Source organism: Lepidochelys kempii, chromosome 5 (assembly GCF_965140285.1).
Source record: "Lepidochelys kempii isolate rLepKem1 chromosome 5, rLepKem1.hap1, whole genome shotgun sequence".
In the NCBI taxonomy this organism is placed as follows: Eukaryota; Metazoa; Chordata; order Testudines; family Cheloniidae; genus Lepidochelys; species Lepidochelys kempii.
In genome coordinates this window covers 74,117,565-74,133,292 of record NC_136384.1, presented here as the reverse complement: position 1 = coordinate 74,133,292, position 15,728 = coordinate 74,117,565, and the positions used below count along the sequence as shown (strand labels likewise).

The 15,728-nt window shown below is 39.9% G+C and overlaps 1 protein-coding gene across 1 annotated transcript; it reads right to left on the bottom strand.

The window, feature by feature from the left end:
* Nucleotides 1–2,013: 2,013 nt before the first annotated feature.
* Nucleotides 2,014–5,240, bottom strand: ARL14EPL (ARF like GTPase 14 effector protein like). Its single transcript, XM_073346222.2, has 3 exons — nucleotides 5,110–5,240; nucleotides 2,612–2,751; nucleotides 2,014–2,256 (listed from the first exon to the last, which is right to left on the bottom strand). Exons 1-3 carry the CDS (start codon nucleotides 5,221–5,223, stop codon nucleotides 2,034–2,036), a joined length of 477 nt encoding a protein of 158 aa, XP_073202323.2. The 5' UTR covers nucleotides 5,224–5,240; the 3' UTR covers nucleotides 2,014–2,033.
* Nucleotides 5,241–15,728: the final 10,488 nt, after the last annotated feature.

Here is a 15,728-nt window from a genome sequence, read left to right as displayed (position 1 = left end):
CATTTTTCCATGTTCTCTGTGTATATATATATATATATCTTCCTAGTGTATTCTCCACTGCGTGCATCCGATGAAGTGGGTTTTAGCCCATGAAAGCTTATGCTCAAATAATTGTTAGTCTCTAAGGTGCCACAAGTACTCCTGGTTCTTTTTGCTGATACAAACTAACATGGCTATCACTCTGAAATCTATCATTCCTTTCTGTTATTCAAAAAGGGTGGCTGGCAGAATTAATTCAAAGTTTACATCAATTTTTATAGTACAATTATAAAATCCTGTCCCTACACTGCAAGTCCACTCAGTCCTACTTCTTGTTCAGGCAATTGCTCAAACAAGTTTGTTTACATTTGCAAGAGATAATGCTGCCCAGTGCTTGTTTACAATGTCACCTGAAAGTGAGGGAGATCTGTGACTCCAATCACCCCAAGAGCGGTGCTCCTTCCTTCCTCTATCTTCAGAGGAGAGGGTCAGCAAGGGGAAGGAATCTCTTACTGACTCCGTAGTCAAGGAGTTGGAGGAGTGAGACTTTCTTGCCACCAAATGAGCCCTGGAGCACTGGGTGGTTCCCCAGCTTACCAGATTAATCACTGAGATGGTCTGGTCAGGTTAGGTGGTCTTCTCTTCTTTGGGAACCAAACAGGTCTTTGTAGATCTCTCTAAGCCCTGGTCTACACTGGGGGAATCGATTGAAGTTATGCAACTTCAGCTACATAAGTAACGTAGCTGAAGTCGACGTACTTAGATCGACTTCACTGTATTTTCCACTTTATGCATCCGATGAAGTGAGCTGTAGCTCACGAAAGCTTATGCTCAAATAAATTGGTTAGTCGCTCAGGTGCACAAGTACTCCTTTTCTTTTTGCGACTTACCATAGCGTCTTCACTGCGGTGAGTCGACTGCTGCCGCTTCCCCGTTCACTCTGCCTGTGCCTCTCATGGCGCTGGAGTACAGGAGTCGACAGGAGAGCACTTGGGTGTCGATTTATCGCATCCAGACTAGATGCGATAAATCAATCCCCGCCTGCCGATCCGGCAGGTAGTGAAAACATACCCTAAGAGAAAGAGCTTCGGGTGGGATTCCCTCATTTTGGGGGGCCTTTTCCAAAAGGCACAACATATAGAGCACTTGTGCAGTACATATGCTTCACCAAGGCAGAAGATGAAGAGTGTCCATCACGGATGAGAATAGCTGCCTCACAGGAAGGACATGATTTGAATACTGGAGATTTCGAATCTGCCACATCCCAAGGTGTCCAGTGCCGGATCACCTTCTAGACATGAAGCCTTCTTTCTACTTTTCTTTTTTGCAACAGGCTTAGAAGTAGAAATTTAACTGTACTGACCTAGATAGTGTTCTATGCTGAGAACACTAACTACAACTAACTAACAAATAAACAAGGAAAGAATCACACAGTGAGCAGAGTCACGGACACTACAGGGGTTCTGTCTCACAGACATGAACAGTAAGAAGGAACTGGAGGGCAGTTGTGGCTGTACTGCCATTTATGCCCTCAGCTATGGGGCACCAGACGACATGCAGGGTGCAAGTGCAGCCCCAATAGACACTACTACCTGCCCGCATGCAGTGCATGCACACCAGGAGAAGCAGAATACAAGCGGAATCACTCAAAGAAGAATGGATTTGTCATACGTTGTATAGGTGCATATGTGAAAAAATTAATGAGGAAAAAAATCAAAGCAATGTGATCCTGTTTTCCAGAGTAAGGATGTTGTCTGACCACAGCATTCCTGATACCTGTAATTTTAAAAAGTAAAGACTTAGGAAGACCTTGTTAGCTGCCTCAGCAAAGTTGCCAAGGATTAAGGAGAATGAAATATATACTTGTCCCTAATGGTGAGGATTAAGGCATATTGGTGAGGCAGAGAAAGGCGCATGAGCACCACCAACAGGTACTTTAGCCAAGTCAATCCAGCCCCTTTCACAAAACCAAAATTCAGTTTTATTAAAGGTTAAAAAATAAAAAAGAATGAAAAGAAAAACATTGCTCAGTTACAAAAGCTAGCAGAAAAACATCATTCAGGGACAAAAAATGGTAACATGCTGATCACTTCACCAGCTTCAGTCTCAATTCTCTCATAAACCCATTTTCTATTACAGCGACATTCTGGTCCACATTTGTTCGAATTGCACTTAGGGCACGGATAGAAGCAACCCAGGCAGTTCTTCTCCAGGCAGTCACACAAATCCATGTTATTACAAAGCAGCCTGCCATGTTTGTCATACTTCTTCATAGTTCTGTTAGAGAAAAACAGTGACCTTCAGAGAATATTTCAAACACGCTCAATGACTGAAGTAAGCTAATGAGGAAAAATCTACATAGGAGCAAGTACTTTCTTCTGAACACTCTTGCAACATAGCGAAATGCCAATATAAGTTTCTGATAGTAATAGACAGTTATTAAATGTTAAGTAATGTGTGCCACAAAAATAAGTCAAACTTCTATTAAACTAAATAGAGAAAGTCTATTTACTCTGCTAAATATTCACATTTTAAACAAGGTCTATGAAAATATTTGTTTTTTAATTTTCTGTATATTGAGTAAACATCTCAATTTCAAAAGACATATAATAAATCAAAGATACTGTCTTACTTGTGTTTATAAAAAAAATCTTGGTTCATCTTTGCCATACGCTCTTTCTTCTGCTGCTCTCTAGTTTCAGGGTTGAAGTCGGCTACCTGAGGTCCTGGGTTTTGAAACGCTAAGCATTTTAGTTGCCGCTCTATTTGCTGCTATGAATGAACAAACAAAGGAAAGATTATAAACACCAAAGCTAACCAGAATTTTTTTATTTACTGCCATATATGTTTGCTAGTTTTAATCTTCTTAATAAAAATATAAAAGGACACAGTGATTGGCATGTAAGGCAAAAACCTGACCTACTGTAGCATAGTCCCATTTAAAAACCGTTCACCCATCTATTAATTTTTTAACCAATTATGCCCAAGGCCCATTCTGTCAACTAACAGAGGAGGGCATAGCCAATTTTATGCAGGTGTGAATGCAGAGAAAGAAGGTGGGTAAGCATGACATGACAGCTCAAGCTGCAATGTCCACACTGCTATTTTTAGTGTGCTGGATCAAACCTCACTAGTGCAGGTCTGTCTGCCAGACCTGGGAGGTTCTCTCCCAGCTGCAGTGTAGACATACCCAGAGAGCTCAGGTTGTAGTACCTCACCACAAAGATTATATTGGTTGTTTTTCTCTTGGTTTTTGAAAAATTATCACCGTGGACAGAAACACTCCCTTCCTGTAAAGGCCTAGCTAGAGTGAATTCAAGAACAGGAAAGAGGGAGCTTAGCACTTGTGTTGTTCACTTTCTGTCAGAGAGATTGGACCACATCAAAAATGCCATCTAAGAAAGCAGACATTGCATTTTCTAAAATATTTTGCAGTTAGATACTGTTGCCATTGTGTGTTTTCCTTTGAATCAGAATGAGTTTCAAAACAGAAATTCTAACAGAAACAGAGTTGCTGAAAGATTGTTTGATTTCTGCCTCTCAGTAATACACCCTTTCAAACTTTCATAGCTCATTCACAATGCTGTTTGGAGCCTTTCTGCCCTGTCCCTTGTTTATATCTATGTTGCCTGATCCCTACCAATTACCCATAAGATCTTTCTGACTGGTCTAGGCCCTCATCTATGTTATATTAGCTCTTCTCCAAATTCTCCCCTGTGAACCTAATTTTGCATTCTTCAAGTTACAGTTTCTCGGACAGTTCTTACAATATGAATATATATCTCAACATCTGAAAAAAAACCCTTTAATAAAGATATTGCATCATTTGCAATTATTCTGAAAATAATTATTAATGTTGCAATAATTAGGAAAGCATTATTGCAACATTAAACAATAAAATGAAGGTCCACTAAAGTACACAATGTGCCTTTAAGGTAGTAATTCAGTAGCCTACAATGTAAAAGAAAATACTGTCACTGTCCTAATCTGAGCTGGATCATTCTTTCTGTTCTCTTACCCGCCTCTGTTCCCTCAGCTCTCCATGGCCTATCTCTCCAAGAAGAATCTGGGGGCAAGGAGAAGGTATGGAAGATCATTAGGGCAGGAAAGAACAACTCGCAGGACTGAAGTGTATGAAGAAAGGAGAAGAGTGGAGGAACCAAAGCAAACAATTCATAGAGATTGACAGTACTTTAGCAGGGTTATTTTATTGTATTTTTGCTGGAAATCTGGATTTACAATCGGATTAAACTGTTTTGGGGGGTTAAGAATGGGCCTTATTCTCCAATGTCCTACAACTTGGTTTGTCATTTACACCAGTACAATGCAATTGCGAGTAAGCATAAAATGTTACCAGTCAGAACAGTAGCATTTTACACCTACTTTTCACTCACTACACACATGATGTCATAAATGATGACACAAGGTGCAAGGTGGTAACATTTATTTGGGATTCTCAAGATTTCTGTAACAGTAGATTATTTTATTTATAAATTAATCTTATCTTCTCAAACATAAATTTATGTGAATCAGCTTCCATCATCTTCATTTCAGACTCCACCATATTGTTTCGATCACAGTCTATATTAATTTTTTAACAACAATGTGCTCCCAGGGACGGGTTCCAGTCACTCCACACTGGTGGTAGCAATGGGAGCTTAAGCAGATTCTCTGTTGTTGTGGCACATGTCCAATAGCCAACTTTTATTTGCAAGCTGGCTAACATCAACTTCTGATAAGCAGTGGGACACCCTCATCAGCTGGCCACATGTAGACATTTAAATTTTGTGGGTAGAAATTGGGTTTTACTGTTAAAATGCAGTCCCTACTCATAGGTTACAAACGTTCCAACTGGAAGCAAATAACAGACAATAATGGAGGCTGAAATGCCAAACATAAGGAATCCCTTCCAGAACTCAGGGTAAAATTAATTACAAAGATTACTTCCTGTTGAGAGGACTGTCCCACTTTCCTGCATCCTCCCTTGCTAATGCCAGAACTCTGAATGGCTCTAAACACTCTGTTAAGTATCTGCACATGTATTGCTGTCATTTCACTATTTGCCTTTACTTATAATTGCACATTTGTTCCAATGCCCTGATCAGTAACACAGTACTTCAGAAGTCATACCAGTTGCTTCTGTGCTATTTGACAATCCTTAGCAGGAGGGGCATGTGCTTCTGCAGGTTCCTCATGGGCAGAATTGCTTTTCTCAGTACAATTTTCTTCCAAATGATCGCTCATTTCAAGACACTAAAAAAATGAAACATCAAAAACTGAACACTTTAAAGAGATATATACAGGTATGAGAACCACAGACTTATGACAGGGAGCTGGTCAAACTTTTAAATTGACCAGCTGGTATCCATCTCAGACCCTCAAAGGTTCTGGACCCACATTGCTTACTGAAAAAAGTGTGTCAGTATCAGATTCTATTTTAGAAATGTTATTAAAATTCTGAAACAAACTAATATAAAACCTAGAAACCTATCACCAAAGGTAAGCTGGTATTAATAAACTAACTAAAAATAAAACACTGCCAAATCAGAATTAAATAAAGATCAAATCAACAAATCAAGCAAGGTAGTTTAAATACTGGATTGGAGTTAGATCATCAAATTAATATAAAAAATAATTGATCCTCATATAAATTCTAAGGAGCCTGAGAATGTGGCTGTGCAGCTGGGTATATATCCCAATTAAATAATTTTACCATGGTCAATCAAATGTGTAATTTGAATCTGGTTAAAAAGCCTAATATTGAAAGTAAACTATTACCTAATGTCTGAATCTCAATCTCAGAGCTATTACCCAACTTCCTTTTAGACTTCAGGTTTCAGAGTAGCAGCCGCGTTAGTCTGTATCCACAAAAAAAAACCCAGGAGTACTTGTGGCACCTTAGAGACTAACAAATTTATTAGATCATAAGCTTTCATGGGCTACAGCCCACTTCATCGGATGCATAGAATGGAACATATAGTAAGAAGATAGATATATACAGATATATATATATATACATAGAGAGAAGGTGGAATTTGCCATACAAACTGTAAGAGGCTAATTAATTAAGATGAGCTATTTTCAGCAGGAGAAAAAAAACTTTTGTAATGATAATCAAGATGGCCCATTTAGACAGTTGACAAGAAAGTGTGAGGATACTTAACATGGGGAAATAGATTCAATATGTTCAATGACCCCCGTCATTCCCAGTCTCTATTCAAACCCAAGTTAATGGTATCTAGTTTGCATATTAATTCAAGCTCAGCAGTTTCTCATTGGAGTCTGTTTTTGAAGCTTTTCTGTTGCAGAATTGCCACCCTTAAGTTTTGTACTGAGTGGCCAGAGAGGTTGAAGTGTTCTCCTACCGGTTTTTGAATGTTATGATTCCTGATGTCAGATTTGTGTCCATTTATTCTTTTGCATAGAGACTGTCCAGTTTGGCCAATGTACATGGCAGAGGGGCATTGCTGGCACATGATGGCATATATCACATTGGTAGATGTGCAGGTGAATGAGCCCCTGATGGTGTGGCTAATGTGATTAGGTCCTATGATGGTGTCACTTGAATAAATATGTGGGCAGAGTTGGCATCGGGCTTTGTTGCAAGGATAGGTTCCTTGGTTAGTGTTTTTGTTGTGTGGTGTGTGGTTGCTGGAGAGTATTTGCTTCAGGTTGGGGGGCTGTCTGTAAGCGAGGCCTGGTCTGTCTCCCAAGATCTGTGAGAGTGAGGGATCATTTTTCAGGATAGGTTGTAGATCTTTGATGATGTGCTGGAGGGGTTTTAGTTGGGGGCTGAAGGTGACAGCTAGTGGCGTTCTGTTATTTTCTTTGTTGGACCTGTCCTGTAGTAGGTCATTACACATATTGTATATATTTCCACATGTTAAGTATCCTCACACCTTCTTGTCAACTGTCTAAATGGGCCATCTTGATTATCACTACAAAAGTTTTTTTCTCCTGCTGATAATAGCTCATCTTAATTAATTAGCCTATTACAGTTTGTATGGCAAATTCCACCTTTTCTGTATGTGTATATATATATCTTCTTACTATATGTTCCATTCAATGCACCCGATGAAGTGGGCTGTAGCCCACGAAAGCTTGTGCTCTAATAAATTTGTTAGTCTCTAAGGTTCCACAAGTACTCCTGTTTTTAGACTTCAGTTCTCATGTGGAAGCTAATCTTTTCCTTCCCTGTCCCCAACACCAATATTATAATACAAACCTTTAACAGAACACTCTCCTTAAGCAGAAGTTTATGTACTAGAAATTGCAGGTGACAATCTAAAGTCTCTCAAGACTTTTAAATACAGAGCACACTGTAATGAGTGTCTTTATCAAAAAATTTAGGGCTGTTTAGACCTGGGGAACTTTTCTTTTTGGTGTTTTCCCCATGTGGATGTGCATGCACACAGCCACACTTTCACTTCCACACCCTAAAAATACAGAAAATAAAAAGGCTAAGACCTCTCCCACTTAATAAAAGCAAAAGACAAAGAACAGAAAAGGGAAAAATAAGGTATTTAAAATGTTTGCAAACGCTTCAGCTCTCTCAGTCTTCTGGGCTTTTACTGAGCAGGAGTGCAGACAATGATATTCTGCTGGCAAAACACTTCTCACTAACAGAACTTCTTTGGGTGCTGGCAGAGATTGGTCAAAGGCTGAGCTGGTCTGTTTGTTGATGCCATGACTTGCTCTCCCAAGCCCTGAAGATTCTGAAATGACAGTCTGCCTCTGATGTCTTGTTGACCCCAAAAAAACCAGAGGCTTCTCAGCCTAATCCTTAATTCAAACCATTTATAGTGTTAATCACTCTGCCTTGAAACTTTCCGTCCAAGGTCTTTAGACAAAACAGATGCAAAGCCTACCTTGGTGCTATGCAACTTGATCCAATCAACTTTGTATTGGGTTACTGTTAGTAAACACCAACTTGGAAAAGTCCTGCTTAAGCCAGCAATTTAAAAATATTTTGTATTTTCCATATTACAGAGACTGTTGGTCTGTGACCCTCCCGCATAATATCAAAAATTCAGGCACATAAGACCACTATTGAGGAAACTGGCGTGGTCTTATCTGGATTCAATGTCTCAAAAGGACATTATGGAAACTGGAAAATTCATTATAAACCTCCTATAAACACAACAAATGGGAAAAACCCTGACACAACAAAATGGAGTTACTCAACAGTCCATCAGCAAAAAATAAATTCAAATTTACAATAAATGTCATCAACTCCACTTTTTCCTCATCTAATCTCAAAACAGACAATTGTTCTTATTCTTTTGGAAACAAAGCAATTGCTGCAATCTTCCTATTTTGGGACTGGGCTACAGGTGAGACAATTTATCTTCTAAAATCTTAATTCTTGATACAGAAAAGTTACTCTATTGCTCATTAAGATAGAATCCATTTAAAATACGGAATTTTTAATGTTGTATAAGGTTTGTTACTCATACAAGCTAGTCATCTCATATAGGGTATATATGATGAACTGTAATTGTAGTACATTAGTTTTATTCTAAAATTTTGGCCAAACTTTTCAAACTTGGGTGCCTCAAGTTAGATACCTAAATCAATGTTTAAGCACAAAAATAAATGGTCAGAAGTTCAGAGGTGCTGAGCACCTATCAGCTGTTAATTAAATTTTATTATAAATTACTTGTTATTTCTATTTTATCTAGTTAACTAAATATGGCTGTAAGTGCTTGATTTTAGGCACCAACATTTGAACAGTTTGACCTTAGTTCCTTTACCTTTTATTTACTGAAATAAACTAAGAAGGCTATTTTGCAGGGCAAGAATAATATTCCTCAAAAGATACTTAGGCCATTGTTCTGGGCTCACATTTTTAAAATGATTCCTGAACTACCAATGGTCATTTACATTTTTCCTATCTGAAATGTTTAAGCAGGACCCTAAGTTTAATATGTTTATGCAGCTGCATAAATAATCACATAATTCTGCATTCTTTTGAAATTTCAGATGAATTGAGCTCCACAGCTGAACCTTTCACTTAAAATCATAAAAAGTCTGTAGCTTAATATGGTTGTGAAGAAAACCTTCAAGATGTGAACCAGGTGCTACAGATGTAATGCCTTCTGCTAAAGACAGCCAGAAACAATAACTTTGAAAGAAGATTCCACTTCATCACAATGGGGTGTTGATTCTGAAGCCCAGTGACCACAATTTAAATGACAACACTGTTAACTATTTCCTGTTAATCTTTAAAGCAGAAGGAAGCTAATGTGCTCATCCATTGTTGCAGGAAGTAGTGGCAGATTTTGGGGCAGAGTATAGAGTGGCAACTAGCTGAAGAGATGAGGAACAAGGAATTCAAACCCCTCTCCCAAATTTAAAGTCATCTCCCTAGTGCCCAAAAGGAGGAAAGTAAGAAGAGATACTTTCCCTTTGCAGTACCAAAAGCCTCAACTGCCTCCTGGATGCCAAAAACCAAAACTGCTTCCCATATATTCCTGTGTGTCAAAAGCTCCACGTGTCCCCTTAAAATAGGTTTAGTTCAGTATCAACTTAAATAAATAAATAACATCAGGGCATATTGTACTGGTTGGACGACTGCTGAACGGGCGATGAGGAAGAGAGAACTTGAGGGCAGTGCTGCATAAGTCCAGGGTCTCTGCTGTATAATCTTAATAAATACTTAAGTCTTAAGTTTCGTCTTTTGCTATTCAGGAGCAGGAATGTTACAGTACAGCCAAGCTACATATTTTCAAGCGCAAAATGATGATCTCCAGACACTCCAACACATTTTGGGTAAATCGTTACATGAAGACATCAAAGAATAACCATTTTAAGGAATTGTCACTAAGCTATTGAAACAGTAAATTACTCTCTGGAATATAAAAACACAGACCAACATTTTCACAAAGCAAATAGGAGCCATCAGTGATATCCTATGGATGTGGAGAATACATGTACAGGTCGTTAACTTAACTTGCCAGTCGGTGTCACTGTTGTTCTACACAGGCCATATAAAGTCATGGTCAAGCAATTTTTTAAAAGCTTTCACTGTGTAAGCAAATTAACTGGTATGGGTGCTATAGTTTGTCATATTTTATGGACCTCCAAAAGATGTGTCGCAATAATATATGCTGCATTTCTATCATTCCAGACAGCAGCATAACAATTCACCAACGTACTGGAGGCTCTAAACGATAACTGAGGTGAAAACTCTGCCTGTTAAACCCACACTTTTTCATTTTGCACTATTTTTGCTTATACTTGGAGTCTACTTTTATGATTAACATAAAAACCACATCACTCCCTCTGCTAATAAAACACCTACGGACTCACTCACATAATCAGCCAACCAACACACTCACTCACTCATTCTCTCCCCACTCCTCCATCGCTCACTGTCACACAGCTTTCCCCCAGAAGGATAAAGGGAGAGAGACTTGCAGGTGACAGATGCTGGCCTTGCCACTTAAGGCACCTTTGGAAAGTGCTGAGAAATCAGGGTGATGGGCACAGTATAAGAATCTGAATACAGTAGAATCACCCGTGCGGCACACACAGTTCGCACCCACCATTCCCCATCAATCACCTATTCATTCCTCCATCCTCTGCCTGCTGGGGAACATCTCAGTGCTCTCCCCAGTCGGCTGAGGATCTCTCTGCCCCTCACTTCCCCCTAGGGGCATCTCCAAGGGCCTCCTCCATGTTGAGGAGCTTTGAGCCTTCCCCATCTGCTCGTGGATCTCTCAGAGTGTCCCACACTTGGGGTCTGTAGTGGCACCTTAAAGATTAACAGATTTATTTGTGCATATGTTTTGTGGGTAAAAAACCCACTTCTTCAGATGCATGGAGTGAAAATTACAGATACAAGAAGTGGGGTTTTTACCCACAAAAGCTTATGCCCAAATAAATCTGTTAGTCTTTAAGGTGCCACCAGACTCCTTGTTGTTTTTGTGGCTACAGACTAACATGGCTACCCCTCTGATACTTGGGGTCTCTGACACTTTGACATGGAGGGTTTTTTAAGTCCTCTATTTGGGGTCTCTCTGGTCATTTCCTCCTGGTGGTGGATAGTGTCTCAGATTTCCCGCAATCCTGCGGCAATGGTCTCTCAAGGACCCCATCTCTGTGGGGTGGTTGTCTCCACACTGCTTAAGTCCCTCCCCTTCAGGGATCTCTCTTGGGACCCTTGGGGTGGGGGGCAGGGGACGCTCTCTACTTTACCTGCCTTATTTTTCTCCTATAAGTGACTGCAGAGAGGAAGGGAGCTGAAAGAACCAGCTAAGAAGGCGAATGCCTTCAGACTCCCTGCTTATAGCACCCCTGCAGGGCAAGAGGAAGAAGTTGAGGCATAGCAGGAAAAGCACTTAATAAGCTGCCTTGCAGTGAAGTGAAAGGGAGGAGAGAAGAACAAAAGAATCTGCTCCTTAGCCAGATCTCTAATTCAATGGTTCTAATCTCAATTTTTTCCATACCAGGCCCTTCTTTTCCCTCCCTCACGACATCCCTCCAATCTAGCCAGGCCTTCAAGCAGCATTAATGTCCCTTTGGATTTCCATTTTGAAATCTGTGTGTACAAGGAAAGCAGTCAGTTCTATTCCACCTCCTTCCATTCCACCTCCCTCTCGAAACACTGACTTTGCACACAACTTGATGTGAATAAGTATTTCATTCCTGTGAACATGCATTTCTCAATGTTACCAGACAACGTGACCTCTGTAAAGGATATAATGTTTGCTAACTTAAACAAAGACGGAAGACAGTGCTAACCTGACCGAAGACAGAATGGAGAAGTAATGTAAAAAGAGATCTGGAGATGTTGTCAAAGAGGCAGATGTTTCTGGTCAGAAAGAGCATTGCATCAGGAAATGTTTGGAGTTGGAAGGCATAACATTAATTTATGATTTTTACAAAGGAAAATGTTCCTCTTTGCTATTTCAAGGATTTATTATTGTTACTTGTTATTCATGGGTCTTGCAGACTGTGCTGTCTAAATACTTCAGCTGGTAGAAGATATAGTGAACAGAGTTCTTCATCGTTACAGGCTGCTTGGTATCTTCACAGTGAAAGTACATATTAATTTTAAATTACTTTTACATAATTACAAGATTCTTAATAATATTAGTACACTCCATTAGAGTCGCACTGGTGTAAACAGGGGCTGAATTTAGCCTAAACTATTTAAGCCTGATCACTCCTTTCATTGAACCAGTACAGAGAAGACTCTCCTCACAGATCTACCCCCATCCCCCACAAAGGTAGATTGGGCTCAGCTGTTTCTGTAGTACCATCTTCCTCCTGGCCCCAAACCTGCAGAGAGCTCTGTGGGCCCAGGGATCAGCAGCTGATGTTATGACACATACGTCACGCCTCTCTAAAACTCTGCAGGAAACTGGACATAAATTTAATCCAGCATGAGAATGAATGAATTTTTCCACAGCCCTTCTTTGCACTTGGAAATGCTTTATGTGAATGTGATGGGGGATGGTGTTCTGGGGGTGAGCCACCATTTAGTGATTCCCTGGCAGCATAGTTCCAAATGGAGTTGTGCTTTCTGGGAGCAGGAGGAGACTCCAGAGCCAGCATGGAAGCAGACAACATATGGAGGGATAGCCCCTGCCTCCTGAGGTTCTGCCAGTATCCTGGAGATTCAATAAGATGTAGAGACAGAACAATGGCCCATTCTATGGGAGGAATGGGGAAAGCAACACTCACCATCTCCCAACAGAACAACAAAACAGACACTCTGCAATAGACTCCTTGTGGAGATTTTGTCCCCCATACATCCTTTTCTTGGTTATTTCCGCCATAGCAGGATATGATAGGCCTTTTCATTGGGTTTGAATTCTACAGGATGATCCAAACAATCATTTTTTCATTCTGGGCTTCATCTAACAAATAGGAGAGGCGTGCTAAATTCTTCCTATGAAAAATTGCAGTTTGAAGGGTTATATTTCCAACTCAAATCAGTTATTGAGGAAAAAAAGGTTTTCCAAAATTTTAAAATTGTACTTACCAACCAAACAGCCTGGCACACAGAAGAAAGATTACTCTAGGTTTACTGCTGCAAAAGTGCTCTGATAATGAGATCCTGACATCAGCCCCAGAGTGACTGAAACAGAAGACCAAGCATCAAAATAATGGTCCCAGGAGGACAGCGCTGAAGACAATGCCAGGTAAAAGTCTTAAAGGACCTCATCCTCACCGCGTTATTTATAGTCCTTTTAAATACTTAGCATACAACACATAAAACTGAGAAATCTGTTAAAACTTCATTTCTTGTGTGCATGTATCTTCTTTATGGTATATATACTATGCAAAACTCTTTTAGGCCTTTTTTAAAACTGAAAATAACCAATAAGACCACAATAATATTTACACTTTTAAAAAAGGTTGCTATAAAGAAAACAACATGGTAATAATAGGACAATATTTTACCACACGAAATAAGTTACATAAAATATCATACAAACTAACAGCCACCTCTTGCAGCTTAAAGTCATCAATTAAGTAAACAGACTTTTCCCAAGTCTCTAAAATGTTGCAACTCCATCACACTTTCATTGATTGCCTTTGATTTGTAGTTTATTTTACCATAAGACCAAAAGAAACAATTCACACTGATTCTGACACTGGGGAGTTTTTCAAATCTCCAGTATATTAAGATCATCGATGACTTTTCCTATCACTTTTTCCTGTCACTTTGAGAGAACAAGTTTAAGATGATCAAAACCCCATAAATTTTAAAGATTGGCGATTAGTCAGTGTACTGACATCACACTAAATTCTCCTCTGTGTGCAAACAAATACTTCTGGTAAGTCCAGCACAAATCCTGGAATCTTCATTAGCTCATTCCATTCCCTCTTTAAGGCATTTGCTACAGCTCAGCCTTAGAAGAAGCTAATTTAACCCATTGTAAATTCCTGGTTATATTATTTTCTTTTCCTCTGACCATTATTAAAATCAAATGCTGACATAAAATTTAGAGGAAATAGTTTACCAAACGCATTTAAAAGACACTGTGTGGATAGTCATAGTGTATTGCATTCAGGTTCCTTTGTCTTGAAAAATAAATCACAAATCTCTCTAGGGGAAAAATTATTAAATCTCCAAGGCACTCCTGACTGTAATTTAATCCTTTCTACAATAGCAGGAGAGAAAAAGAGTTACCCCCAGTTGGTTTTATTCTCTCATTTTTCACAATACATCTCAAGTTGCCTGAATCTGAAAATGAAGGTTTCTCTGTGGATCTAGAGTAAGGAGAAACAATAGTTATCGTGTCTATTAGTGCAACAATTAAAACTGAATTTAGTGTTTTATGCGTAAAATCTCAGATTGATCATTTTCCTCTCATTCAGCCTCTTCCACTCCGTTATTGCTAAGTACACAGTGCCAGTCAACACACGAGTCTTAACTTTTTGCATGACTGTGAGTGATCATGAATTATGACACGCGAATCATGTTAAGTAGCAACCTGCAATCCACTGAAAATAACACAAGTACTTTCTTTGTGTCTGCGTCAGCCTGTAGGTATGGGTGCACACAAAGTAAAATCCTGGGTAAAATCCTAGCCCCATTGAGGCCAATGACAAAACTCCCTTTAAATTCAGGGGGCCAGGATTTTCCCCCCTGTGCAAGAGCATGCGGGATTATGAACATGTCTTGCATGATGTGATACAGATGTCCATAATAATAAAGAACAAGGGAGGAAAGTACAGAAACTATTTAATACATAAGCAGCTATATTTCTAAATACCTGGTTCTTTAAAGTTTTAAGCTTCTTGGCTTTAAAGGTTTAAGCTTCTTTTAAGCTTCTTGGCTTTCCTCCAACAGCCACGGGACTACTTTTCTCCACTCCAATCTACCTATTTCCAGTCCCAATTTCCACACAACGACACCCCATATCTCCTGGATCTTTGAATGAGGCTTAGGCTTTCAGGTAACTCAGACAGGATGAGGAGGCAGCTTTCCTTTCCTGGCTAGTGCTGGCACAGTTTAACTGCCAAAAGTGCTCCAAGGCCTTCTGTTGGCCAGATCACTGGTCAAATTCCCTACCCTCTTGGATGACCCATGGTCTAACAAGTCTTCTTGGGGCCATTTCAGCAACGGTAGGTGGGAGTTTTGCAGGCTCACTAACTACCAAGCTAAGTTAAAGGATACAGGCTATCCTCTTCTATTTTATTTTATTTAGAGCTATAACCTAAACATCATTCTGATGAGAAACTAGATTGCTACCACCTTACTTGTCTTGTTTATGCATGTAAGTATGACATTTAAAAGATAAACTTTGCACTGGGATAGGGTGACATCCGTCCCATTTTTAACAGGACAGTCCCGTATTTAAGCCCTCTTGCAGGTGTCCTGCCTTTTTAAAAAAAAAACGGGCAAATTGTCCCATATTTTCCACTCCTCCTGCTGGTCAGTCAGCAGTCAGCACAGCCCCAGGCGCGCCTTGTTTGCGGCTGTCAGGTGAGTGTGGGTAGGCAGTGACTCATAAGAGAGAGCACATGGTGGCCTCAGGCCTGGTGGAGAGGCAGAAAGAGGTCACATCAAGTAGGAGGAGAGGCAGCCATGTGTATGTGTGTGTGGGAGGAGTAGGGGTGTTTTTACATGGTGAGGGGTGACAATCTAAAGCAGGGGTTGTCATAAATATAAAGGGAAGGGTAAACACCTTTAAAATCCCTCCTGGCCAGAGGAAAAACCCTTTCACCTGTAAAGGGTTAAGAAGCTAGGATAACCTCGCTGGCACCTGACCAAAATGACCAATGAGGAG

What these genes read in the sequence shown, in the direction of transcription:
- ARL14EPL (XM_073346222.2), bottom strand. Translation starts at nt 5,223, where the DNA reads ATGAGCGATCATTTGGAAGAAAATTGTACTGAGAAAAGCAATTCTGCC. An exon ending in AAATAGCACAGAAGCAACTG is followed by an intron (nt 2,752 to 5,109) that starts GTATGACTTCTG and finishes GTTCATTCATAG; the next exon opens with CAGCAAATAGAGCGGCAACT. An exon ending in GATTTTTTTTATAAACACAA is followed by an intron (nt 2,257 to 2,611) that starts GTAAGACAGTAT and finishes TTTCTCTAACAG; the next exon opens with AACTATGAAGAAGTATGACA.